Source organism: Falco punctatus (assembly GCF_963210335.1).
Source record: "Falco punctatus genome assembly, chromosome: 2".
Taxonomy (NCBI): domain Eukaryota; kingdom Metazoa; phylum Chordata; class Aves; order Falconiformes; family Falconidae; genus Falco; species Falco punctatus.
Genome location: NC_137581.1, coordinates 77,476,665 through 77,504,334, shown reverse-complemented (window position 1 = coordinate 77,504,334; position 27,670 = coordinate 77,476,665). Strand labels below are relative to the sequence as shown.

Genomic DNA, 27,670 nt, shown 5'->3' with positions numbered 1-27,670 from the left:
CTTCATCCCAGACTTCAGCGTTGGTCCCTTTGCTGTTGCAGCCCAGGCATGTTGCACAGGCATATTGCTCCTTCTTCCTATTACCATCCCTCCTGTAAATAATTCCCCTATCTCTCTTCTCTAAATATTTGCCAGGTTGCAGAACTCCTCTCTAATCACCCTGTACTTAAACTATAGAGTTAGATTTTATAGTCCACTTCAGCATTTAGGGCTTCCAGTCCTGGTTGCTCTTTGCTGAACTCCCTCCACTCTGTCATCATCGTACTTCATAAGCACATTTCCTAATCCAGATACCTGTAAGCAAAATAATGGAAAACAGAAAGGCTTGCACAAAAGAAAAAGAATACTGGTATCAGCAAAAGAGGCATGCAGCTCCTACTCACCTAATTGGCAATTAAATTGGTTTCTATTTCCCTTCTCATCACCTATGAACACCACCTATTACCATTACTACCATCAGCCTCACATTAGGAGTATCACTCAGCAGTTAAGATAACTTTCCCTGTCTTCCTATAGTTTTACGGCCAGGGACCCTTTTAATCCAGTGCCAATATAGGCCACCTGTGTCCACTTGAGCAGTAGTAAGAGCTCTAAACATGGCTACAAAACTATTCCAGCTTGGTCCCAAGACCTAGAGAGCCTATTGAATTCCTAAAGGCAGGGTAGCAGCTTACAAAGAGAAGGAAGACTCGTGATGCTTCTGAAGCTGAGAAGAGTCACTGACCCCTGTTGCAAGGGCTTTTGCTGAGCCCTGTCCTTCCCCAGCTGGATTCTTCCTCACCCAGCTAGTGTGGGGACTGAGAGTGGAGTGGCCAAAAACACTGGAGACAAAATCCACAACATATTTAGCTTGTATAAACGCATACTTTATGCCTCATCTCCATCAAGTCAGACAAGTTTTAGTGGTATGTAAGTGATTGGACTCAGTCCTTTGGTGAAATTTAATTGGTTGTTATTTCTAGGATGTCAGATCTGATGCTCTTGTCTGACTCCCAATCTGTATCCATATGTCTTCATGCAGCTCACAGTTTATGCATGGAACAATATCAGGCTCTGTTCTACTATAACTGATTGTGAATGACTGGTACAGAGATGATTATGCTTCCAAATCATGACACTTTAAATTACCATTTTTGTTCATTCACAAGAACTAAATTCACAGAATGATTGTCACCGTCTGACATATTTATCATTGTCAAGCTGAGCCTGCTATCTCTACATCGCAGGTTTCTTCTGTTGCTCCCAGGAACTTACACAGTAGAGTCACATCACGTGTCATGAAACGTTTGCTAACCTAGCTGCAAATCAAAAGGACAACAAAGAGCATGATTACTTGTCCTTAAAAGTGGCACTTTTATTTTTAAGTTTAGAAAACCTATACTTTCACTTGACAGCTTTGGGAGGAAGTTTAAATATCTTGTTCTGCTCTGTTTTCTAGTATTGTTTGAATAGTTATTTTAATGATAGGCAAAGAATAATTTCCTCTGAAACCTACTGAAACATATGATGGTATATTGGCACACATTTTCCTATCTTTTTTTTTTTTTTTTTTTTTTTTTTTAAGAAGGCAGAGACGAACTATCTACAGACCTCCTGCTAAGTCAGTTTGTTTCTTATGGCATATTGCTCTTGCATGCAATTGAGTGTCTTTTTGGTGATAACATTATTATTTAGGGGAGTATTACTATTTAAGGCGCAAGTAACTCATGCTGTTGTACTAATTTGTGGGTGAATGTTGCATATTTTTAGTATCCATTCAATCATATGTGCTGGGCTGTAATGTTTAAAAATGAATTCATGAAAAGCATGATACAAAACCCATTAAAGTGAACAGAAAAATTCCTACTGTTTTTCTGCCTCCCTAATTTTATAAGGTGCCCATGATGTTAACATGAAAAGAAAGGAGAGAGACTCATGAACTCATTTAAATTATTTCTTTATGTCAGTGACTTTCAACAGGCAGACCCCTGCATTAATGTATGACCTCACTTACTGCTAGTTAGGTAGAACAGTCCACACAGTGGAAAGACTGCCCATGTCAAGGTCTTAAATGTCATTGTGTTGCCATGTCTTGAGCATGTGATAGTTTTTTAAAACCCGCTTTTGCCTTGGTTCATTCTGTACCCCTACTGCAAGAGATTCTGCTCTGGGTTTCACCATGCAGTTGACTAACATTTACAGAACTCTCAAAGGCTTGCAGGTGTAGGGGCAACATTTAAAGTGACCACATTTCAAAGCAGCTTGAAATGGTCTAGTGTTAAAGTACACCTCTTCAAATCAGTACAGCTTACCCTTTCTTCTTTTGGGGTAGATCTAAAACAACCATGCAGAAATCTGTTGGTAAATAAGTGGACTAGTAGCAAAGCTTGAGTCAGACTGTTGGCACAACTCTGTTGTTCACTGTTCAGAAACATCTGTAGAACTTTGTGCAAATGCCCATGGAGAACAGTCAGGGGTTCATAAGTGAAAGTCTCTCCCTCTGAGATGCAGAGCCACAAGGAAAAGAAGGCAGTGGCCACTTTCAGAACCAGAATTAATAAGTCCAAATGGTAAACCTTTTGGCCATGAGGAGGTTGACCTGAAGCCCTGGAGAAACACTGTTGATGGGAGAGATTAACAGTGGGATTTAGGCTTCATTCTCTGTAAGTGATTTAGTAAGAGTTGGTGTGTCAAACCATTCACATATGCACCATTTGTAGTAGGCGTCAGTTCCTTCCCCGAACACCCTGCTGTTTAGGAGCAGCCAGTTGACACCCTCTGCCTCGCTAGCAAGGTCCAGTTCTCCATGAAACATTTCACTCTTGTATGCTCCTATTTTGGACACCCCAACTGTAATCAGACCCTTCTACCTCCCTCCCACCTCCATTTCAAACTCCTTGGGAAAAGATCTTGCAGATCTACATCTTCCCACTCAACAGCAGAAGGCCTGGAAAGGCTTCTTAAAATGCTGTTGAAATTGGTCAGTGGATTAATTTTTTGTAAAGTTATCTCATTGAATGAGTGATAAACAGACTCTGGAATAGTATATCTCTTAGGAAACTATGGTAAAAATCCAACGCCTATAGTTAAACTTGATAAAGGCCCTTCCAGTAACCCTTGCAAGTCTTACCAGTTTAAATGCAGTTATGCTTTTTCCACAGCATTAAACAGTCATAGCAAAAGAATTTAATAATTTAAAAATAAAAGGAGGCCAAAAAGCAACCAAATTATAAAAATTTTATAATGTACAAGGAAAATGAGTGCTAAGAATGTGATTTTTTGAACTTCAGTAGTGCTGTTAGATGGTGGTTTTTAATTTTAAGAAACTCTTATTCAAACTTCCTTTGGAACAGAAAAGAGGTATACCACTGTGGCAAAACCAATTTTTTTAAAAAAGAAAATACACTGAGAAGGGGGCTGGGGGAATCTCATCTTTATCAAGAGATTATAATTTCAAATTAAGTCTGCATTGTGTGTTACTATAGAAACTCCAATTTTGTGGCATGTTTGTGGGGAAAAAGTCAAAAGTTGCATTTTAATGAAGGCAGAAGACACATTAGCTTCCTTAGTAAAGCAAAATAAAATAGAAGTTTCTATCAGAAACTGAATAATTACCCAAAATAAGGTGAGCTAATTAAGGTCATGGGGAAGGGATATTAAATCCTGAAGTGACAATATGTCATGCTCATTTTTCAACACTAGTCTCCGCCTTACAGATTATATATTAGATACTGCAGGAGTCTGATGGATTGAGAGGCTTGTTGCCATAGCAATATTTGCTGCTTTGCTGGTATTCCCTACAGAAAGTAAAGGAGTTTTTTTTCCTGCTCAGTTAGACCAATTGGCTATATATAGCAAGAGATGTTGGAGAACTGAAACAGCAGAATCTGGTGGGGGGAGGCTTGGGGGAAGAACTGACATTTATAAGTCTTAAGGAGTCACAATAGACCACATATCAGTGAGGAGCGAGGGGGGCTGCTGAAAGAGGGAACAAGAGAAAGGGGGAAGGGTGGAGAGAGAGGGAGAAAGAAGGAGGGAGAGAGGAAGGAGGGAAGGAGGGAGGGAAGGAAGGAAGGAGAAAGGCAGGCAAGAGGGAGGAGAGGAAGGAAGACAAGAGGAGGGAAGAACGGAAGGAGCAAGGCAAGGAGGGATGGAGGGAAGGAAGGAAAGAAGGAAGGAAGGGAAGGATGGAAAGGTGCTTATATTCATATATATATATAATGGGTTATATCTATTATATATATATATATATAAAATGTATATTATACTATATTATATTCATAGTATATCTTGGGTTTAGAGGCAGGGAGGCCAGCAAAGGAGAACAGGTAGCGTTCCCTAAAAGAAAGCTACAGCTGCTGTTGGTTTACTATGCTTGAGGTGGTTTATAGCTTCAGGGAGACCTAAAAGGTAAAAACCTCTGAAACGGAGAAAAAAACCCCCAAACAATGGAATTGCTTACCACTGAAATTGTCAGTGTAAATCACAATTTGAGCTCCAAATATAAGCCGCCTTCTTCTGTTCTTTTTTTTTTTTTTTTTTTAATCTTTGCTCACAGCATTTTTAAAGCAAGGTGTTGATACCATTTCCATCCTTCTCTTGACACAGTGAAAGCAAATGTGCTTCAGTCAGATGTTAGGGAGTACTGTCTCTTATGTATAGTTCAGTCTGCTGCTCAGAGGTGTGGGAAGAGTGTGACAATGTGCTTTCATTTTAATATTAGCCCATCTCAGCCAAGCATCTATGGATTACTGCAGAGGAAAAAAAGACTGGTTTGTTTCTTCCTCTTTTCTACTCCTGTCCCTTTTTTACACAGAAATGCACCAAGCGATCCATAGTATTTTCTCTGAGGCTTAGAAAGACACTAACTGCCCTTGGTAATAATTTACTTGCCATACCCCGTTCTACTCCTTCTTCTTCCTTTTCATGCCAGTCATCCATTACATTTTTTAATTTTTAGACTATCAGACACATACACTGACAAGTACAAAAGACAATCTGTTGCAAATCATTAACATAGCTCCTGCACGGGAGAGTTCACACAAGCAAGAAGAGACCAACAAGGAATATGTGCTTCAGTGACCATGACTGACGAACAGTTTCATGACTATGGGACATCCTGAGGAAATGGACTTTTAAAGAATGCAGGGTGAATAGACAGAGGAGAGAAGAGCAGGTCTATAACCAGGATATGATTTCTTGTGATTTCTGAAAGGCAGAAGAAGCTTCAATTTAATAATAGAAAGAAAAAGAGCTAGCAGAGAGACAGAAAAACTGGGAACACAATTGCAACAGTGAACAGTGAAGGGCGGGGAGGGTGAGAGTATGTGTGTGCAGAGGGGAAGAAGGGGAAATCTTAGCGGCAGCTTTACAGACTGTGTTTCAATCTATGTACATTACACGGAATATGTATTACAGCAGTTTTAGTGATGTGATTAGATAGAAAAGACATACTAGATCATGATAAAAACACTTAACCAAGTAGCGAAGAAGTGAGGAAAAATCAGGGGAATTGAAGACGATACTGAAATGATGAAATGCTGTGGAGACAGAAATAACAGAACCCTCTGTTCACACCAACAACTAGAACTGGGAATGAAGACAAGAGAGGCTTTTTGGAAGGGAGGAGGAGAGTAAGAAATCCTTTCTTAGACATATTAACATACCGCTGCCAGATAGACCTTAAGAAACTTAAACTAGAAATCAGAGAGTTAATTGCAGTTCAAAAAAACCAGAGAAAATTTGGGAGGGGGGGAAGAAACGTGAGAATCTTAATACCCTATTTTCACCTGTGCAACCTCATAAAATCCACACCTCTTTGAAAGCACAGGTATTAGAAGACAAGTCCTCACATAACGCAGTTCAAAACCACCATGCAGAGGGGTGGGGGGTAGAGACTATGGGAACAGAGGGATCAAGCTAGTGATCCTTAGTGGGGCTAAGTGAGAAATGATGGCAGGGATGGAGCTAAGGTTTCACCCCTATCACCAGCAGATATGTGTACAAACCACATAGCTGCTGAATCAAAGATTGTTGGGGAAGGAGGAGCTGCCTTTGGGGTTTTTGGTTGGTTTCAGTTTGTTTGGGATGTCTTGTTTTGTTTTGTTTTTCTGAGGGGAAGGCTGTTTGCTAATAACTCATACAAAATAAATTTTAAAATGCAGCATTTCATGGAAGAAGACATAATAGAATCATCAGGAATGAACGAGAGTTTGTAAAAAAAAAAGGAAGAAAATTAAAGGAACTAAAAAATGGCTTAGATCCAAGGAGAAAGAACAAGGGACCTGGGAGTCAGAAAGAATACAGAAAATTCATTACAGATCTACAAAACCATAGAAGGGATTGATGAACTTTTTTACTAGAACAAACAAATGAAAGAGGGTATTAACAAACTGAGCAGGAGCACTTTCAGAGTAGTAGCTCAAGTGAATGCTTTATAGGTGTGACAGCAGAAGACAGACAATTAAGATTGTCTCTGGTGGACTGTGTCACTTCGGAAATCCCTAGCCACAATGTGTGTCTCCATGATCAACACTTAGCATTTCAGAAGTGTTAACTACCTAATTATCATTATGTTGCTGAGACTTACTACTGGGGACAAAACCATGTGTCCCACAAATCCATACTGTCCCATTCCTGACACATGGCTATGAAGCCAACAGGACATTGTGCTTCAATAAATACTAACTGTACGCCTGTACATATAAGAAGCTCGATTTGCTTAGGCATAAGCAGTGAGGATCTTAAATTTCCATACACAATTATAGGTTACCCTGCTAAGATTTTCAATAGAAAATGTAACAAAATTGACCTGAAAAAAGATCTTGATGGGATATATAGTATCAGGCATTCTCTAGGTGGCAACAGAAAAACAGATGTGGTGTTTCAGCTTCTGTTTCCCACCAGCAGTGGGGAAGCTATTAGAGAAGCATCTGTTATTGATTCACGCTGCTTAGAATCCATTTATACTGGCTAGTTGGGGAGTCATTATAATTTACAGTCTGTCATGTAAATTGTTCTTGATCTGTGAAATATTGATCTATTAGATAGACATGCTATGCATGCACACTCAACTCATGAACTCAGAATCCTTGGGGATTTTGCTTTTTAAACAACAGATTATTGCCCACATTCCCTAACTACTTCTACAAACAGCTCAGTAATTTCAGGCTTTAATATCCTCCTCAGCTCTCTTCCCACATAACTAGAGGTAATATTTGATGTACTAGGGATTGAAGACCTGACCCTTTTTTTATTTAAAATAATTTTCATGTGCACAATTTCTTAAATATCTTAAATGGATATATATATATACACACACATATATGCACAGATCTGTGTGTATATAAATGTATATGTATCTTACACAACCTTTGATTAGATTGGAGGAGGTGGTAATGGACTGACTTGGGTGAGAATTTGTTTTGGCTTCAAATCTTACATTGCCAGTAACATAAAAAAGAAAGTATGCACAGCTGATCTGTAAATGACTGTGACGTATGAGAGTAGCAGGAGAAAGCAGTCGTGTCTATACATACTCTGAGCCCATCAGTCTGCAGCGAAAGGCTTGAAGCAGCTGTGGTTTCAGAGCACCCTCAAGCTCGGAAGGGCCACTACTAACACGCCCGGGTCACACAACTTGCTCACATATTTCCTCCTGGAGTGTCCCATGGGACTTTCCACATGATGTTCAAGTACTTTGCAGACAATAAAGGAAGTTATTTCTTTCTCCACCTTGCAGACAGAAACTGAGATGGGGGCTCAGACTTACCTGCCAAAAGCCACTAGAGGAACCAGAGATGAGTGCTACAACTAATGATGTCCCGAGGCCCAGGCCATTTTTATCCCAGTTGGCCTTCTGCCAAAGGTGCCAGGCCTCAACAATGTCAGGTGCAAAGGCTTGGTAACCAAGATTAAGACCAGAATCTCCAGGTCTCAGCTGAACATGCAGGAAATGAAGAGTATGTGGTTCTAGTGACAGCCAACCACAATTCAGTATTTCTGTAAACTTTCAAAAAGTAAAACTAAACAAGAGTTAAAGACCAAGAACTAAATTACAAGGTCATTACTTCTACATCTGTGAATTCTATGAGTGAAAGAGAAATTAGATATACAACCAGCCACCTTTCTCACTGCATAACTACCCCTGATTCACGCACTAAACATCACTCCTTCTGCAGATGGAGATTTCCGAAAGAAAAAGCAAAACACGATTAGAGACCACATTATAAGTACTCGTGTCCCAGTTTTGCTAACATTGTGGCTTTAAAAGGATCTTCTAATACAGTTATTTTTGCACACCAGCTCTTTTTTTAAAAAAGAAGAGGAAGCTACCTGTCATCTATACTACGATGGGATACAGATGGAATACATGTGTATGTTCCAACAGCAGCAGCAGATTAAAATACAGATCCCACACTAGTGCAGCAGACTCCCTCCCCCATCCCATGGCACAGAAATAACTGCTTAAGTGGCAGAAGGCAGCTCTCATCCTGCTCAAACCAAGCACTAGAGAACTAAAGTACACTGAAATAGTAGCCGGTATGTTGTTACCTGTGCACCAGGAGTTGTGCTGCACAGTGAGGATACTCAGGAGGAAGGAGGCACAGCTTGCTCTGAAATGCAGTGTCAGTGAGTTTGATGGGCAGAGATGCTGCTGAAACCATGACCTGGTGCTTGTACTAGTTCTGCCCCATCCCATGAATGACAAGGCCTAGGTTTCATTAATGAAGAGCCCTTGCTGATAACTTCTAATGCCAGATCCCTGAAGAATGCACTTCCTTCTTGACCCAATGGTTTCTGGCAGAAGAAAGCATGGTAGTCATGACCAGACATTCCCACTGTATCTATTTCTTATCAGACTGTTCAGCCTGTCTTTTAAAAGAAGTGAGGTGCTGGAGGAATGTACTCAGTGCTATAAACCACTGATGGATTTGGAGGAATCCTGCAGTTTTGTATGGCATAAACGATAGGCAGAAAGTGGCAACCAGAAGTCATTTACTGAGACAATGCTAGGGACATTAACATCAGGCCAGAACAAGGCACTCCTAGCCTCCAGTGAAACATAAATGTCTGCAAAAAAGTTGCACATAGTATAACTTGTCAAAGAAATATCCCCACCCACCCAAAAAAAAAAAAAAAAAAAAAGGAGGGGGTGGTGGTGTAGAGAGAGGGGAAAGAAAGAATGCAAACAGTAGAGAGCATCAAGTTACCTCAGCATGACAGACACCTGTAGGTGCTGTAGGGCCAGAGAAGGCTATCCGAGCCCTCTGCATCTCCTGTGGTGGTGCATGTTTGCTGCACCACAATCACATCTACAGAAAATCCAGGCTTTTCTCTTCCATTTTTTGGTCAAATTTCTGGGCTACTTCTGCCCACTAGTCCTATAAGAATAAAGAAACTAGTCTTCATAAACTGGTATAAACCTACATGGCAAGTGGTGGTCATTAAAATGCTTGTTGGAGACTTACATTGAAGAAAGATGCACTGGCAGTGTATTTGCCTTTGCATATCATATGAAAAGTCATTTGAGAGAATCACTGGGAATATGTTCTCACAGGCACAGTGGAGAAACACTTTAATTTTTCATCTCTCACTGCCTGCAAGACAGATAATACGTCGCTCAGTCCTCACACTATGGTGAGCAACACCATTTACAGCCATGTATAACAAGCACTAGCACAACACTGGAGATAATCACATATAGAAAAGAGATGTGATTTATCAAGCATTTCATATTCATTTCCAAAAAACCTAGCAACAGTAAATTAGTTTACTATTTCATTGAGAGAAACAGGAAAAAATTTCCTCAAATCAGCTAATCCAGTTTCAAGAAGAGCTGAGGATCTGCCCTCTACATGGGTTCTCCAAAGGGTGGTGCAGCAGTAAGCCTCTGCCTTTAGAATTACAAGGTCTCAGTGCTGCTAATTCCCACAGCGTTCATGGTAAATTCCAGCAACTATTCAAAGGTTATGACTTTGTACTGTGTTTCCATATAAAAATCCAGCATATTGATATGGTTCTATCTCAGACCTGAATTAATGGAGCTGACTTCTCTATGTATTATGAAAAGAGCAATAAGAACTTCATCTTAAAACGATCATGAAGTATGGCCACAGGATGGACTAAGAATGCTATCTGTTTGGAAGCTAGATTTCACTGTAAGGAAAGTATTTAACAAACCAAATAGATCTGCAGTTGCTCCAAGCACACATACATATACAGGTGTTAAAATAAAAATAAATCAATTAATTCTTCCATAGTATCAATTCATACAAAACAAAATCACAGAATGACAGAATGGTCAGGGCTGGAAGGGACCTCTGGAGATCATCTAGTCCAACCCCCTGCTAAAGCAGGTTCACCTACAGCAGCTTGCACAGGATCACATACAGGCAGGTTTTGAATGTCTCCAGGGAAGGAGACTCCACAGCCTCTCTGGGCAGACTGTTCCAGTGCTCCATCATACTCAGAATAAAGAAGTTCTTCCTCATATTCAGATAGAACTTCTTGTGTTGCAGTTTGTGCCTGTTACTCCTTGTCCTGTCGCTGGGCACCACTGAGAAGAGCCTGGCCCCATCCTCTTGACACGTGCCCTTAAGGTATTTGTATGCATCAATAAGACCCCTCTCAGTCTTCTCCAGGCTGACCAGGCCCAGCTCTCTCAGCCTTTCCTCATAGGGAGATGCTCCAGTCCCCTCATCATCTTCATAGCCCTCTGCTGGACCCTCTGCAGCAGTTCCCTGTCTCTCTTAATCTTTATTTTTTGTAGTTTCCCCCTCCAAATTGAAACTATTTAAATAGATTACAGTCCTTTAGCACCATCTTGAGAATAAAGCGACAAAGTTGACATAGTATTATTTTACTGCAGCACTCATTTCATCTATAGTAGTATAGAAGACTGATGAAGTAACTCCTTGTTCTTTCTTCCTGTAATCATTTCTTCACATTATTTTATATTCACCTCACTAAATGCATCCCAGGAGCAGAAAAATATGTCACCAAAGATCATTACTTGCTACTGGCTTTATTATATAAGCAATACAGTTCAGAAAATCATAGAAAGCTCTGCAGCTACATTGGCAACACCCTAATGAATTGTCATTTTAAGACATATTCTAACTAGTTTTGATGGAAAGCAGTACAGGGAAGTTATGGCTTGAATTTTTAAAAGTGATACTTATTACGAAGACTATAAAAATATGACAAGTAGGAATTGTTACTCTGTATAGTGTGCAATTATTTATTCCAGCTTTATAATACAAATGAAATACTGCATGAAAAATCCCTCTTAAATATTATTTTTAAAACTTTTTCTATAAATAGCTAGTGAAAGCATTCATTTCTGTTCCCTGAATGCATTAGGAACAAAAGGTCACTAAACAGTAACTAAACAGTTAAAAGGAAAAAGGGATGCAAATCTTTTTATCTCCAATGTGCATCAAAACTTAATCTTAAACAGTGCTTATGAAAACATAGAGTCACAGCCTGTATGCAGGCAGGTACATACACACACACATAAGACAAATTTTCTAAGTATTCTTGTTCATTACTCCATATGTCTAATGTTGCTAGAGATGTGGCATTACCAAAATTAATAATGTATTAGTTGAAATTCCTTTCATGCATATTTCAGCAAGGTTGTATAGGCAGTACTTCAAATCTCTGCTGTCTAGGAGTTTTTAAACTTCTGTTCTGGTTTAGTGCTTATGCAAATGCAAATGCAATGGGTAAAGCCAGGAACAGTTGAGAAAGATGTCTTGAAAGCTATCCCTGACAAATTTGCCAATACACCTCATCCTTATGCTCCCATATCCCTCCTGGTCCTGCAGGACCTGGTTCTTTCAAACACACGGTAAAGAACAGTCAATCATTCCAGCTTCACATCTACACAGGTCCACTTGCAAACTGCAAAGATTCATTACAGCATTTATGGGCTGTCATTATTTCCCAGTAATACAACCAAGCAGAACATAAGCAGCGTGGCGGCAGGCAGTCTGTGGTTCTTGGAGCCAACAACTGTAAATGTGAGAACCACCAAGGAGCTTCATCTTGCCTCAGTGTGCATTCATAGGAAGTTACAAGCACGTACTCTTTGCTCAGCCTAAAAAGCCCATCATGATACTTTATGGAGACAAACAAGGTGAACCAGTGCCTTCCTTCCCATCACGCCTCCCTGCCTCGTTCTGCTCCTGGGCTAGCATTACTCATATCACGGAGTAGCTGGGAAGTATGGTACCAATGCTCTAACAACTGAGATTCCTAAGGAAAAACAAGTTGTATCTGATAGCTTTCCATCTGTCTGTGTTCCCTCACTGGCTTCTGCACCAAGGAAGCCCACAGAGTTATATTACGTGCCCACACTATTTTCTAAGGACAAGTGCAGAAATTACAGTTGGCTTATGATGCATTTTGCCCTCAGATGGGAACACACAAACTGAATCATCACCTTTTTCTTCTTTCAGTGCTTTCCACACAGGAGGCGGTCACATCTCCCACCACCACTCAAAACTTGGCATGAACATCTCAGCCCCTGTGGAGAGCCACTGCTCTCCTGTCTTGTCTTTGGTTCACTTGCTGAGAGCTCCCTACTATACCACAGACAGGATTGGAGGTGAAAGGGCCAGGAGAATACCCTATTCACCCTTCACAATGATATCAAGCTTCCCAAAGAAAACAGAAGTTTCTAGTGACAGAACTGTTGATGTCAGTAGTAAGCAAAAGCCTAGAGTTCTTCCAAAAAAAAAAAAACCTGCCTGAAAATAAATCCCAGACAAAACTGAAAAATAAGCATTCACTTCAGCTAAGGTTTCATAACAGATAAAAGGTGCTTCTGAAATCAAAGGTTCTTCAGTAGCTGTTGCAAGGTCTATAAATAAAGAGCTACAGGTCTATCAAGTCTCTTTGCTACCACTCTTCCCATGGGGAGTTTGGATTTGAAACTCTCTGCTATGAAGGCATGAGCAGGTTTCTGATACTGCTAGTGGCAGTCACTGATACTGAAGTCAGTGCAACATGTCAGAATACATGATACTTTATATTCCAAAGTAAGAGCTATAATCTATGAATTAACAGACCAAAAATAAAATCATGTATAAATAAATAATAATAATAAAAATCAGAGTACATTTCCATTTGAATGGTTCCCCTAGATCTAGTATCCCTCAGTAAAGCTATGTGGCGTCCGCCTAGGTCAAGGCGGCCAAAATTTCCCCCACAAGGCAAAACCACTGTGCCTCCCACACTGTGTCATTTACAAAGCTGACAACTACTTGAAGTAGTAATGCTTCCTGGGTGCAACAGAGGCAGATGCACATGGGCATCTTTGCCTATTGACCCTGGCCAGAGACTACTTCCTACTAGTAGCCTATAAACCAAGCAAGTTCAAGGCAAGTCTTATGGTTGAACAGTACTTGTACATACTACACGCAGTGAGTAAGCACCAAGAAAAGAAAAAGGAATTTTTGTAATAAGAACAAAGCAAACTGAAATATATCATGCATGAACAAACAACATGCGTGAACTAAGTACCATAACATTTCACATTATAATTGTAATGGCTGTGGGTAGCCTGACGTTTTGCTTTGAAAATGCATTTGTATTTTCCCTTAGACTAAAATAGCCAACTGCAGGCTGGATTTTTGGTATTCCAGTTTTCATGTCTAAGCTCTAATAAACCCCTGGGAAAAGACATAGAATAAATTTACCTGTTTATGAGATGCTTAATTATATTTCATCAGTCATAATTTTGTTGTTGTTTTAAACTGTGTCAGTAGTTACCTAGTTCAAACTAATTGCTAAATTCCTAATAGAACAGTCTAATACAGAGGTTTAGACCTAATGGCCCTCCTAGCTGAACTGACAAATGTCCATTTTCCTGCTGCGGTAGACTCTAGAGTGTTTTCTTGCATTAGATTGTTGAAAAGGGAAGCAGAATTGAAAATCTCAACATCATTTAGACATAAGAAAGACATTTATTACAGTAAGAAACATTCACTGGAACAACCTCTCCAGGGATGTGGTAGAGTCCCCATCGCTGGAGATTTTCCAGATGTGATTGAACAGGGTGCTAGATAATCGCATCAGGCTCCCTTCCCCACAAAAGGCTGGACCAGATGATGTCTCAAGGTGCCTTCCAACCTGGGATATTCTACAATTCCATAAATATTTGAAACCTGATTGTGTCCTTAGAAATAAAATAAATCATCATTTGTTGTAGAAGTGGATGAAGTTAGACAGATGTTGCCTGTGTGAAGGAACACATCATTCTATTAAGCCTATCTATTTATCTTTGTTCGTTTTCACCCATACCCTTATTTACCCTTTATTGTTTGCATAATTACATTACTTTCATCTGAAATGTAGTCCACCTGGATAGAAGAAAATCCTTTCTGGAGAAATGAAGGTCATGTAAGATCACAGCTCCAATTTATCAGAAATTAGCCAAGAAAACATCAGTACAATCTTTATCTAATTAGCCATTATAGGCATTTATTGTTTTCAGTATTACAGGACAGACTGTAGGGTCTTAATCATGCAACAAGCCTAAATGGTGTGGGTGGACCATTGCATTTTGTTGCTGAACTGGAACCTCATCTGCAGCGCAGTCCCTGCTGTGGCCGTAACTCGTGCAAACACTCCCTGCTAGTTTTAAACCAGTTGGTTTAGACCTGGCTTGTAGTAAAAAAGTAACAGCTTGGAAGTTCACACCCGGCACAAAATGTAGCTGATAAAATGACCGATCTGGCAGAGGGTGGCACGGACTTGTGCTGTGAACACTGCGGATGCTCCCAAATGTTGCTGTGGAGGTCACCCGCAGGGGCTCTGCCCAGAGCTCTGACCTGCCCAGTGGGGCAGCTCTCCAATCGCTGCAGCTCACAGCATGGCATTTGAAGGCAAATAATCAGCAGTCTCCATGACATTTCAAGCTCAGTTATAGCCCGATGTCAATTAAGAAACTAAGTAATTACTCAAGTGGTTAGTTTGGCTTAAACAGAGTCAGCTCCTTCCCCTTTTAGTGGCAGTAAAGGCAGCTCGGCCTGCAGGGTTTTGTGGATCTTCCTGCCAAGGTACATCGCTCTCCTCACAGACCCGCTGGGGCCCTGAGCACAGCTTCCAGATCCTTCCAGTCCCTTTCCTAGGACCATCCGCCTGACTCAACACTGTACCAGACCATGGTTAGAGATACCCTCACAGTTGCACCAGAAGACTTAGGAAAAACATTTCAAGTGTGGCTCGAGGAACATATCTATATTTTTAAGTGCAGTGTCTTAAGTAAACTCACCATTCTAAGAAGTTCACACTCTCACAGCTTTGACAGAATCACAAGCAGCAATAGAAGTTGTTTGTAAAGCTGTCTGATAAGAAACATGATGTTGTGTATACTCTACAGAAACTGAAAATAAAGTGTCTGCCCTGGGGCACAGGACCAGAGAAACTAACACCACTTAAGCAACTCAGAGCAAGAGATAAATTAGCAGTGAAGTATTGGAGCTTTATTTCTTATACTGTTTATTGATTATTAACTTACATCTTGCAGACATTCCGGATTTTATGTCTATTTTACACTGAAGTTACAGATCCAGGGAAAATATTTCATTCCTGTCAACTGAAAAATCATAAGCAGTAAGAAGCTAACCTGGGAGAAATTCATATCTGTTTCAGGAATGAGTCAAAAGCTTCTAACCTACATGATCCATTAACTGATCCTCCAGCTGATCACAAACCAGTTTCACCGATTAGCAGCATAAAATGAAAGGATGGGCAGTATGACTATAGATAGCAATGACTGTCTAAAGCTTTCCCAGCTATCAAATGGGAATAGCAATATTTTATATACCAACTGCTATCCAACTTTGCAGAGGTCAATCAATTAAGCACTGCAGCAATCTCAGGGCATACATATTATTTTCATCTGTTTTATCAATGCTGAAAAAAAAAACCCAGAGAGCCTGAACTTGATACCTGTTTTGTTCTGTCACTTTTCAGTAATCTGTTTGCCAGTATCTCCCAATCTCTTCCAATAACTCCATTTCCACAGGTATAAGGAGTAACTACTTTTTCTTTAAAGAACTTTACTGCACACCTGATATTATATATATATACATTTTCAAGAATATTTACAAATATTTAAAGACTAGTTCAATGACCAAAAGCCTTCCACATATCTGAAAGTCAAACCAACTCTATATCAATGTATTGTGTGCATAGTTTCTGGGTATTGCCACCCACGAAAATTCCCCAAGCAAAGGAATTCAGTGATTAAAGCCAAAAAAAGACATAAATACAGAAACAAAAGACTAGAGAGCCTACAGTTTGAAGCTTCTGATAACTTCTCAAACCATACTTAAGTATGCAAGGGTAAAATAATTAGGTTTTGTATTCCATAAGCAATCTGAACTTGCATTTCCATTTATCATTTATACAGCAAGGAAGAGTCTTGCAATAATTAGGTAATAATAATAATACCAACAACAACATTTGTAAATGTTCTTTTAAAAGCCAACTAGGAGTGCAATGAGAAGCTCAGTGCATGTTGCAGTGAAAATGTGCCCTGGCCAGTTTGTTCTGCTATCCAAGGAGGATGTAAGCAGTCTATTAGACTTCTGGCATGACAATCAACATTACCACAGGGCACTACAGAGTGGATTAAGGACAGAAATATTTCCAGCTTTAACTCTGGGTCTGAATCAAACTCTTCATATTACTTAACATTTGTATCCGCTTAGGTTTAATAATACTTCTTCAGATGTTTGAGGGCAAAAAGAAAACAGCCAATTTACTAAGAATGTTTGACAATGAGAAATCTTTTTTGTTTGTTTGTTTGTTTTGTTACTTAAAGGCAATGCCATATTATTTGAGCTCCTCAGAAACATTAGTTTTAACTTTCTATAGTACTGCAGGATAAGGCAGTCTTGCTCCCTGAGGTGCAAACATAGGCTTATATTTTCAAAAAGTCTGAGCTGAGCTGTGGTGCACTGCAGCAGAAATATGTGTGTTTGAAGGGGGCAACAAAATCCAAAGCCTCCAGTTTCAATGGACATGTGCCAGAAAAAAATTGTTTGCTGATAAGACTTGCTAGAGATCCCAAAGGATGTTTATGGGAATGTGGGGAACAGATTTCCCTAGTTCTGTGCCTTGGGCACAAGTAGAGTCTTCTGGTACACATCACAATAGAAATGTAACTAAGGTTGTTAACAGAAATACCTCAGGCCACCTTGAATGCTCATTTCTAGCTCCCCAAATAGTGTAAATGTGCCATTTAACCTTAGAGGAAATCTAGTCTCATGCATACTCTGCACAGGAAACCAATACAGTATTAATCACTTGAGCCTAATCCTGTTACTCATCTCACAACTAAGGAATGCACTATTGTTTTACCTTCATCAACATCTAGTTTCATCTCATTTGGAAAGACGAAGTAAGAACAGAGAGACGGTAGAATTGAATTGTGCCTACAGAAATGGTACTTTCTCAGTACGTACTACCCAGTGGCAAATATGTTTTTTCAGCTTGACAAGCAAAACTGCTTTTCTTTTACAAAGTCTGTTTCGCTATGTGCTATAGTTCACAGCTGTTTGGAGTCTGGGTATGACCACCTCTCTGTTGAATTGCAAGCAGTCTGGTGTCCATTTGACCTCTAAGCTGGAAATGAAAAACACCAGTAAACACGCAGTTCAGAAGCTTACTTTTCATGATTAGTGCATGCACACAGACTGTTCCCTTGTTTGCGTGTATGCCCAGTCCAAATAAATATTCCACGTGGGTAGGTTTCTATGCATATTTTCAACAGAGGCAGATCTCAAGCAGAAGGGTAAAAGCAAAGAGGAATCGCAGTTCCCCGGCATGAAATATGTTAATAGGCTTCCTGACATGGAGAGAGAGTCCAAGGCACCTTACAGGCCTGACAGATCCCTGCGGGCCAGAGGTGCAGAATTCTGTATTTGTGCTAGAAAAGGCCCTCAGGGATGTGCCAAACTGCCATTAACTAATCTGTGAGCAGCAAATACAGAGTAGGTGCTCTTACTATCTTCAGTCAGAAATGCCCTGGAGTGATTCTTTCATTGAATTCCCAAAGACTGCTTAGGTACAGGGAGGGTTTTTTAGTGGGCTGTGAATTCCTTTGCAAAGAATAATGATTTTGAAGGCAACTCAGAAATAGCGCTAAGTCTCAGGGTGCAGACAATACAGCTCCATGTCAGCTGGCAGTCATTCTGACAAGCAGATGATATGTCGGGAAGATCCAGAATTTCTCTTTCTCTCCCTCAGGCATGCGCACGCAAAAAAGCCTAACCACCCTTACTCTACAGTGCTAGAAGAACAACACAGTATTTTAAGAGCCCACAATTGTCTGTTACTGCCAGCTCCTAGCAATAAATACTTCTGAAGCAAAGCAGAGGGTTTTTTTCTTCTAGGTGGAGCTGTGTGCTTGGCAGATGGGTGAAATGTGTCGCTCATATAAGCAGAGATACCAGTGTCTTGAAGTACCACGCCAGCACTAAGTTATAGACAAGATGCAATCCAAATCAAGCTTTGCCTTGAAGCACCTCATGATGTTTGGCAGAACATCTCCAGCAATGGAATTGGTGGCCATGAAATGCAAATAAAACTGAACTCTAAACTACAGCACCAAATATACCAAAGAACCTGCTGATTCTAAGTGGACATAAAATACACCAAGCATATGCTCTTTCTCATCATTAGTAGTAATATTAATACATGCCATTTTATTTTATTTCAGTATTCCAAACCGTTGAATTAATAGCATCTTGTTCCTGCTTTCACTAGGAAAAAGTAATACATATATGCACAAATAAATACAAATATAGATACGCATGAAGAGATATGCATGAAGTCTCCCAGGCTACTTAGCACAGAGCTAGAAAGAGAAGACAAATGCCTGAAGTTCACTCCCTCCAAAAATATAGCCAGAAAGAGCCCAGCACACTCAAATTTCCCCAACAAGAGATATTAGGAGGACCTCATACCCCTGGGAGACTTATCTGATGGCTGTTACTAAAGCACTGAGAATGATTCAGCCACTCAGAAAAAGTCCTTAGAAGCAAAATGCAACCATCACATTTTGTGAGGGGTCTTTTTAGCATGTGATTTTTGTGTCACTTCAGCTCTTTGTCTGCTGGTTAAAAAAAACAAAAAAAACCCAAACCCAACTGTGTCATATAATCATTAGATTACTTTCTTCTTTTGTTCACTCTCCAAAATACAATTACTTCTTTTGGGAGGTAGATTATCTTCATCTATTTTAGTGGCATATGATACTCATATGCAGATCAGTAATTTGCGGGGTTTTTAAGTGTCTTGTTTTCATAACTATCACTGAATTCCTTTCCAAGCCTGCCACATCAAAATACACCATCTTTCATTAAATGTCATTTGGATTGTGTCATCAAGAAGGCACTTTAATTCATTTGCATTTTAGAACCAAAGCATGCTTGTGCATATATTCCTTCTTCCTTCCACTTATAGTCCTTGTGGTCTTGTCTGCTATAGATTGGTCTGAAAGCTTCTCATACTCTCTGACCAACTACTGTAGTGGCAACACTGGAGCTCATATTGGAGATCAGTCATCAGGAATTGCTTCATGAAATGAGCTAACCCTTTCTCAACATGATACAGGAGCCAGTAAATGAGAATTGAATCTGTAGTCCCTTAGGCCCATCATTCTTTTACAAGAATCGATTCTTCCCATTTCCCTACCTCCATAAAATATGGACAAACAGGAAACTTCACTGTAGCACCACCAAATACTGACTGGTTGGAAAATCCACTCATTTTTCTTACTAAGCAATTTCATTTTATCCTTTTCTTGATGTTTTCAAGCTGTTTCCCTTTGTTTGATGTAGTCCACGGGGCATTTTATGAAACATCAGAATAACCAATGACACCGCCTAACTTCCAGTGCTGTGTCTGAAAGCTTCTCTTGCAAGACTTCTGCATAGGTTCGTTTAAGTGTCCATTTTAGATACTCTAAATTAGGGAGCTCTGGAGGAGATCATCTCCTTCCAGTGCCTCCAGAAAGAATCTGCAGCGATCAGCATCCAAGCTGGTGGAGCCTAGGGCTACATGTACTCATTTCAACTGTAAGTTTCCATATTCCCATTACAAACCCAAGTCGATAGTCTTCACCTCAGCATGCATAATTCTTACAAATGAACATGCTTCATACAATTATTTGTGAAGGAAAACATGGATTTACTAAAATAAAGAGCGGTCATTTATTTCCTGTAATATCTGACAGAAATTCATCCTTGAAAACCTGAAAACCTGATAGAGGCAGCAATGTTTCAAACAATGTCCCAGGCAGATCATCAGCTCCAGCCAGACAGGAGTTAGGGGAGTGTGCTTCTACCCTCAGACACTGTAGGGGTTAGCTATAGGTTTGCTTTTGCCTCTTCCAGCCTCACAGGTAAAATTAAAAGCATTTAAAAATTGCCTTAGCCTTCCAAATGAAAACCAGCAAATTTTGAAAACTGTGGACAAAAGAAACAACCCTATAATTTACACCTTCCTAGGTAAGACATTGAGAAGCATGTCTGCATGCTGTAGTTGTCCAGTAACTCATTAATTGTGAAGGAAAAAGAAGCTGCATGTGGGAAGATAGTAAAGGAAAGAAATCAAGTAGTTACTTCTAATATATTGCTGTGGGCAGCTAAGTTCCTTTACTAAATTACCTCCAAAAACTTTAAATAATGAGGTTTACTTCTAAGGGCCTTAGTAAGTATTCAAAATACAGTTTGTTTTGGTGAAACAATAGCAACTATGTGTTCTACCGGAAGACTCTTGTGCTTGCCCTTTTGGCTTAGAAACCCAGATTTTAGTTCTTGATAAATGTGTTTAGACCTTTCCATTGATCTACCCCCTACATTTATTGCTGTGCAAGTTGTCATATGGTATGGGATATTCCTTTGGTCAGTTATCCCAGCTCTGTCCCCTCCCAGTTTCTTATACACCCCAGCCTACTCGCTGGCAGGGTGGAGTGTGAGGAACAGAAAAGGCCTTGACACTGTGCAAGCACTGCTCAGCAATAGCTATAACAGCCCTGCGTTATCAACACTCTTTTGGTCATAAATCCAACACACAGCATCATACAAGCTGCTATGAAGAAAATTAACTCTATTCCTGTCAAAACCAGTACAAAGACTCATTGGACTCTAGCATCAATGTCATTGGCTGTAGGCTAGTCAGGGGAGTGAAAGGGAAGCCTGTGAGGGAAATCCCGACTCTTGTAGGAAATTTGTGGGAGAAGAAAACGTAGTGGTGGAACAAAGAGAACCTGTTGTGTGTAGTGCACTCAGCCCACAGGATCTTCACAATGCGTCATCTCCTAGTAGTAGCATATATGGAATATAATAGAACAGTCTTTAAAAATGTCTGAAAAATACTTCTGCTAAAAGTCTTTTGGTTACTTACAATGTTTTGCAAATACAATGCATCATACTATATGCTGGGGGTATGTATCATAGTGAGATAAGAAATATTTCTATTCTAACTAATATACAACATCCCCTTCCACATAAAGGAAGATATTCATGAGGAAAGATCTGCAGTGAGAACTTACCTTAATAATACAGCGGGAAATACACCAGTTGCTAAGACTTCAACACCATGAGCCAAGGGCACCCATGTGTGTTGTTTTCCTAGCAGTCTTTTTCTGAAGAGCCCTTTAAAAAATCTTTTAAGAGTTTTGCATCCTGCCGGATGAATCCTTCATCAGTCATCAGGATTGTCGTCTTTCATGTGGAAACACATCAGAACTTCTTTATAACTCTAACTATTTCAGGAAGGAGAATGCAATGTGACATTCTTCTGGTGACATACATTGAATCAGGACATAGCTGTCTTGACTCATATAGCAAGGGATTCAATGTTAATAATACAGGTTGCATCACAGCTTGATGCAGAATTCTCAGGGTAAAGGGAGAAGACACAGAACTGAGGGGCAACATTGATTCCCAAAATTATCTTCCCCTTTTGACACACAAGAAGATAAATGTATTTTGCAGCTATCATTATATTTCTGTTACAGTGATTTCAGAACTGAGTCCCCATCTCCATATTTGTCACCCAGCCACTTTATGCTAAAGCTGTTGCTTCCATGCAAGAGGCACATTTAATGAGTGAAAGGTTACATGTCTGATTTCTGTGCACATGAGCTTAGTCTGAAGACCACGTGGTAGCTAGGTAAGTAGGCATAACGCCAGTTGCAGGAAAGTATTTCCTTTAGTATCAAAGCCTGAAGGAAAGTTTTTTCAATGAGGCAAAACAAAAGGCTGGGCAAAAGAAAAAGGTGCTGATTTCTGAGCTAGTCAGCTGTTTGGGAACTGATGTTCTTGCTCAAGGAATGAGCTCAAGGAAAGGAACGTCTCCATTACAAAATGCCAAGGCCCCAATCCTGTGACATCAGCCATTGCTCTCAGGCTGGAGCTAGAAGGCCTCCTCCTCCCTTCAAAGATCACCAATAAAAGATGGAAGTCAAGACCATTCCCTACACCTTCACAACATTTATTACCAAAGAGAATCACCTTTGTCTGGATACTCCAAGTTTAAGAGGATCTGGAAAAGGATTCTTAAAGTTGGAGAAGATGGCTGGCCCATTCTTTGCACTAGTCATATTAATGCCAAACCATGTCAGGTTTCCTCAGAGTCTCACAAGTCCTTCAGGGAGCACAAGCAAATCCAAGAGCTAAAGGCAGGAGGATATAATCAATTTTGCAAGCCGACTGAAAAGATAAACAGGTTTATCCATTGAGGAACATCAGACAAATTTGTCTGGCTTATCAGCACAGCAAAAGGGTCTCCTGGCCATTTAAGTTATCACTCTGCTGTCCAAGGGGGAGCTGTGGGACATTTGCAGTCTCTGTAACCAGCCAGCTGCTGGACTACCTTGAAGCAGTTCTTTTGGATAGATACCTCCCCATTTTGAATTACATGTTCCAGCCTGGGAGAGGTGCAGAAGGAAGAAGGCTGACATCTGTTCCTAGGGCTCTTTTTGTGTTCCAAGTAATGGGACCACTGAAGACCAGAAAGGAATAGAACACACCTGGAGTTAAACCCCAGAGTCTGGACTCCAGGGAAGGGCCAGATCCTTTAAAATATTGTTCCCGCCTTTGCCATCCCTAGTCCTGTTACTGGAGAGGAAGTAAACTCTGTCCAAAGACCACATGTGTGGATGTAAAATCAGTCCAAAGTGGTATGTGCTCTGTCACCACCTAGGCACAGCTCTCTTATGCAGATTCTAGCTTCTTGCAGAAAGAAACTGTTCTTTTCCCCCAAGGGTCTCGAGTCTAAAATGTTTAGCACAATGAAAGGGCTTCCATTTCTTCTCTTTCAGGATTATTAGTGAATTGAGGCGGTAAGTTATTTAAAAGCATAATCTACAAAAAATGTTTAACTGGTGCTAAATGCTGACCTGGGAGAAAATCAGTTGTTTTGCTCTTGCATGCTGTTGTCTTGTTGGTTCCAAGCTCTGCCCTACAAATTGGAAACTTAGTTCAGTTGCCTTTAAAATTAAACAGCTATATCAGACTTAGCAGTTTACAACTACAGGAAGGCATCAGTCAGATGGCTTTAATTATTCACATTCCCTCCTTGCTCCCTCCTTTCTCCCTCATTTTTCTCCAAGCGATCAAAAGCTAAGCTGTTGTTTGTGTCATGGAATATCAAGCAAATTCTCTTACGTTCTGCATGATCTCGTGCATCTGAGCAGCATGAAAATGCCTGCTGCAATGTGATCTAAGCTGCTCCGGAGGCTTGACTGATTGATAAATAGACCACATAGGTGGTGCATTGGGTGCAACTGCACATTTCTGACAGTGCTCTGTGATGGCCGTGAAAGTCTTCATAAGAGCAGAGATGATTTTTTCCCCAATGTGGAGCTAAAGTCCCCTAGGCCTTGCAGATTTCTCTCTTGCACACCACCTCTCATGAGCATCATGTTAAGTCCATCCATTAAGTCCACCTAGAGCAGCTCAAGCTACCTGCACATCACATCATCAGCTCCTTTCACTTGACAGTCAAAGGAAGCCAGTCAAATGTGCCCTAGGTACACATGCAAACAATAAACAACTTCACAGGAAACTATGGTACATCATAGCCTGTTGCTTGTGCTACTAGCAGGAGTTTTCATTACAGAAAGCTTTGTTCTCATTATTCTTAACAAAAGCAGTTCTTTTGGGTTTTAACCAAAAATAAATTTCAACAGTTGTCACTGAAGCTGAGAAACTGGCAACTCACACTGACAGAAAAACTTCTCAAGCCAGCCTGAGAACAAAACTCTTGCAAAACTATTTCTGTCTTCAGAAACAAGCAAAACTAATATCTAAATTCCTATATAACCCACCAAAATTATGATGAACTGTCAAAATAACACAAAACAAAATCTTATTAAAGAAAAAGGATACATCAATGGCAACTGCTTATTGGTGGTAGAATCATCAAGTAAGCACAACAACATATCTGCCAGGCATGACATAGCAGAAGAGAGATCAGGAAGCTTTCTAAGGAAATCAGCTCACACTAGACATACAGCAAGTATGAAATCCACAGTAATGTTTCCTCCGTTCCCCAGCACAGTCTTTCTGAGCATATTCCTTTCCAAGCAGCTGGGTCCCTATAAAGCCCTGTAAGAACAGTTCAGCAAAAACTTTTAAAATACTCCTGAAAGTATGCAAGATTAATTCTCTTGCTTGGAATGGTGCTTATATCCTGTGTTAACTTGTAATGGCAAGGTACCTTCTGCTATAACCATGATACTTCAAAAATAGAAAATTCAGATTCATATGAAATGCCTCACCAGGAATATTCACACATCTGTAAAACTTCCAAATACTGTTTTATCAAAAGTGGAGTGTATCAAAATTCCTTTTCCTTAACAGCAGGGCATTTTTCAGTCCGAATCTTGTGCCCACCACCTTCTTCCCGCGGCCTTCCAGTCTTTCTTCCTTCAGCCTCCCCGAATCTTTGGACAGTCTTCTACCCAGGTACCAGGAAGACCTACAGGTAAGCAAATTGGTGCTCAACTCAGTTTCATTTCCTCTTGCACTACCACAGATTTCTGTGAACACGCAACTGCTGAGCAGGGGGGAAAGGTCTTGCCTTGCCCCTTCTCATACTTTACTGCAAGGTAGTTTGAGAAGGGAAGGGTCCCTGCAGGATACTTTGTGATACTCTTCACTGTGCACGTTGACTGATACTTGTGCTATACTCCATTTGACTAGAGTGAATTCAAAAGGGAGAGCAAGAGCTACAAGCCCCTCCATATTCAGTAATAACTGACCTAAAACAACCTGATAGCAAAAAAGTTACATGATGCTCTGAGTTGCAGCTTCCCTGAAAAAAGAGGATGCAGCCTCCTTTCTCCCTTTTTTCTTTGTTATATAGGGAAGAGTCACTATTTCTAAGAAAAGCAAATCGTTCTGCATCTTGGCAGTTTAGATTAGCACACTTTCATTTTCTGCCACCTACGTATCATTTGGCCTGTCGGCAACCCCAAAAGCGAGCAAGGACAACTCAAAGTTCTCACCAGCACACAGTCATGAGACCACACTCCCTGGCTGAAAGCACTGTGGGAAGTCTGGAAGCACAGGAGCAGCCTAGATGCCTTACACATTTTGAAGAGGTGATATCATTTGAGCTGCTTCATTGTAAAAGGGCAGCCGATGGGAGATCCAAGCAACACTAATGAACCCTTGGGCATTATCGCGCATTGATTAAAGGCTGTTTAATGTCTCAAAATGACAGGAAAAAAAAGCAGCTCAGGGAAGCCCAAAGGAGAAAAGGAAGTCAACAAGGCAAATAAATCTACAGTGATTCTCTCATACTAAACAGGGTTATTTTGATAGGAAAATAGTGAGGAGCAATATGCAGCACCATTAGGAATTTTCCAGCATCTGCCAATTCATTCTAATTAAAAATGTTAAATGCATTCAGCACATGTAACAATAGCTTTATTTTCATCTCACATTCTTGCAGGAGAAAAGAAACTTTGCATCTTATGGCAATTTGTATTCTAACTAAATCTCCCATCACATGAAGTTCTTCATCCCTCTTCCTGCATTTCCTGCATATTAGCTGTATTTACATATCAATCACACCTTGCACATCAAAAAATTATTTTCCTCCTTCAAAGTAATTCACATCAGACAAAAGTAATTTATATACAAGTAGAATGAAATGCAAAGCTAACAGCAAACTTAGCTATTAATCTGCTAGCTTTGTTTCTGGTAGGCATCTTGAGAATAAATGCAGTGTGACTACTCATTCAAATACTCTTTGTGGGTTATATCTTTGAAGATTTGAATTCTGGTTTTTGCACATTGTCTAGATCGAACTCATTATTATTGTTTAGGACAACAGTTCTTAGAACTTTAATCCTGCTCTGAATAAACTGAATAATAAAACACCCCTGCACGTGTTGTTAAGAAAGTCAGCTGTACCGACAGTGTCTTTCCTCACTGAAGGAGACCTCATCACATTTCCAGGAGGCCTGGTTACAGGAATCCACTCTCAGCTACTCCCTGTCAAAGGCAGCTCCCTTGACCACCAAGGAAAGTTTAGAATCAGTTAATCCCAGAGCACAATATAGACATGGTACTTGCATTTTCCACTCCAATCTGTTGATTTGTTCATACTTTGAAACAGTTGAGTTTTAAAATAAATGAAGATACTAGAAGGGATGCTAGTTGTCAGCATTTGGGTTTTAATTAACACTAGAGTATAAATTATGGGATATTCCAGTGGAGCAGAAGGACTGAGCCCAGACTGCGTCACCCCTCTGAGCAGCACATACTTCAGGATTCTCTACTTTCAGTCACCAGCACCTCCTCTGTTAATCTTCTGTAGCCTCTCATTTGCAGTTTTCTTTCAGCTCAGAGGTTACTCCAGGCCAGCAGGTTGACAGGCAGCTCGGGATGCTGTGACAGCTAAGATTTTCACCCTGGCATTTCCTAACTTGTAGCTCACAGATAATTTATTGGCCAAAGGATTCAGCAGTTCTGTTTACAGCCTGATATTCTGCCCCCTGCTATTACACATTTCTTCAGGCTAAAAGAGGAAGAAAATGCAGCATTGCTGCTTGTCTGGGGGCAAGCAAATATTTGGGCTCCCTACTCTAAGCCCTAATTTAGCATCCAGGCAAACATAAGGAGTTATGGACATCTATTCAGCTTCACAGTGGATTTAAATGTGGCCAAATTAACCTAATTGAATTTCTCAGCTGTTTCACCTATTGTTAAAACTGCCTTATCATGCCCATTACAGCAACATTTTCAGCTTGTTTTAATTCCCGTGAAAAAATCTGCTTGGGCTGAAATTTTCCATGCTGAGGGTCAACTTCAGTCAAGCTATTTTACTGGATGTGGCAGGGAGAAAAGAAGAGAAATTAAGAAATGTGCTTATTTAGAAGGTCAAGGAAAACTTCACATTCCCATCTGCTTGAGCACATACGTTATGGAAGAGCATGCAATCACACACCACCACTGTCTCTTGTTTCCATGGGTCCTGTCTCATTCAGTGCACAGATATGCATAGTGCTCACTTGACTAGAAGATATTCAGTATTTTGTTTTATTCTTGTTATTCAATGTGGCTTTACACTCTCTTTCTTGCAGACCATTTGCCCACAGCTCAGCAGACAGAATTACTGACTTCATCATGGGCTTTGCTACAGAGCCACA

The 27,670-nt window shown here is 40.2% G+C and overlaps 1 protein-coding gene across 5 annotated transcripts in view; it reads left to right on the top strand.

Moving 5' to 3' along the window:
* Nucleotides 1–27,670, top strand: part of KCNJ6 (potassium inwardly rectifying channel subfamily J member 6) — a 192,532-nt gene that overhangs the window by 72,715 nt on the left and 92,147 nt on the right. Inside the window, exon 2 of one of the 5 annotated variants that reach the window (XM_080376615.1) lies at nt 18,393–27,670. The exons of 2 other annotated variants lie outside the window; for them this stretch is intronic. In XM_080376615.1, the coding sequence (XP_080232741.1) occupies nt 27,577–27,670 (94 nt within the window). In that variant the 5' untranslated portion in view covers nt 18,393–27,576. 2 more of the 5 variants (XM_080376613.1, XM_080376614.1) reach the window with 2 other exon arrangements.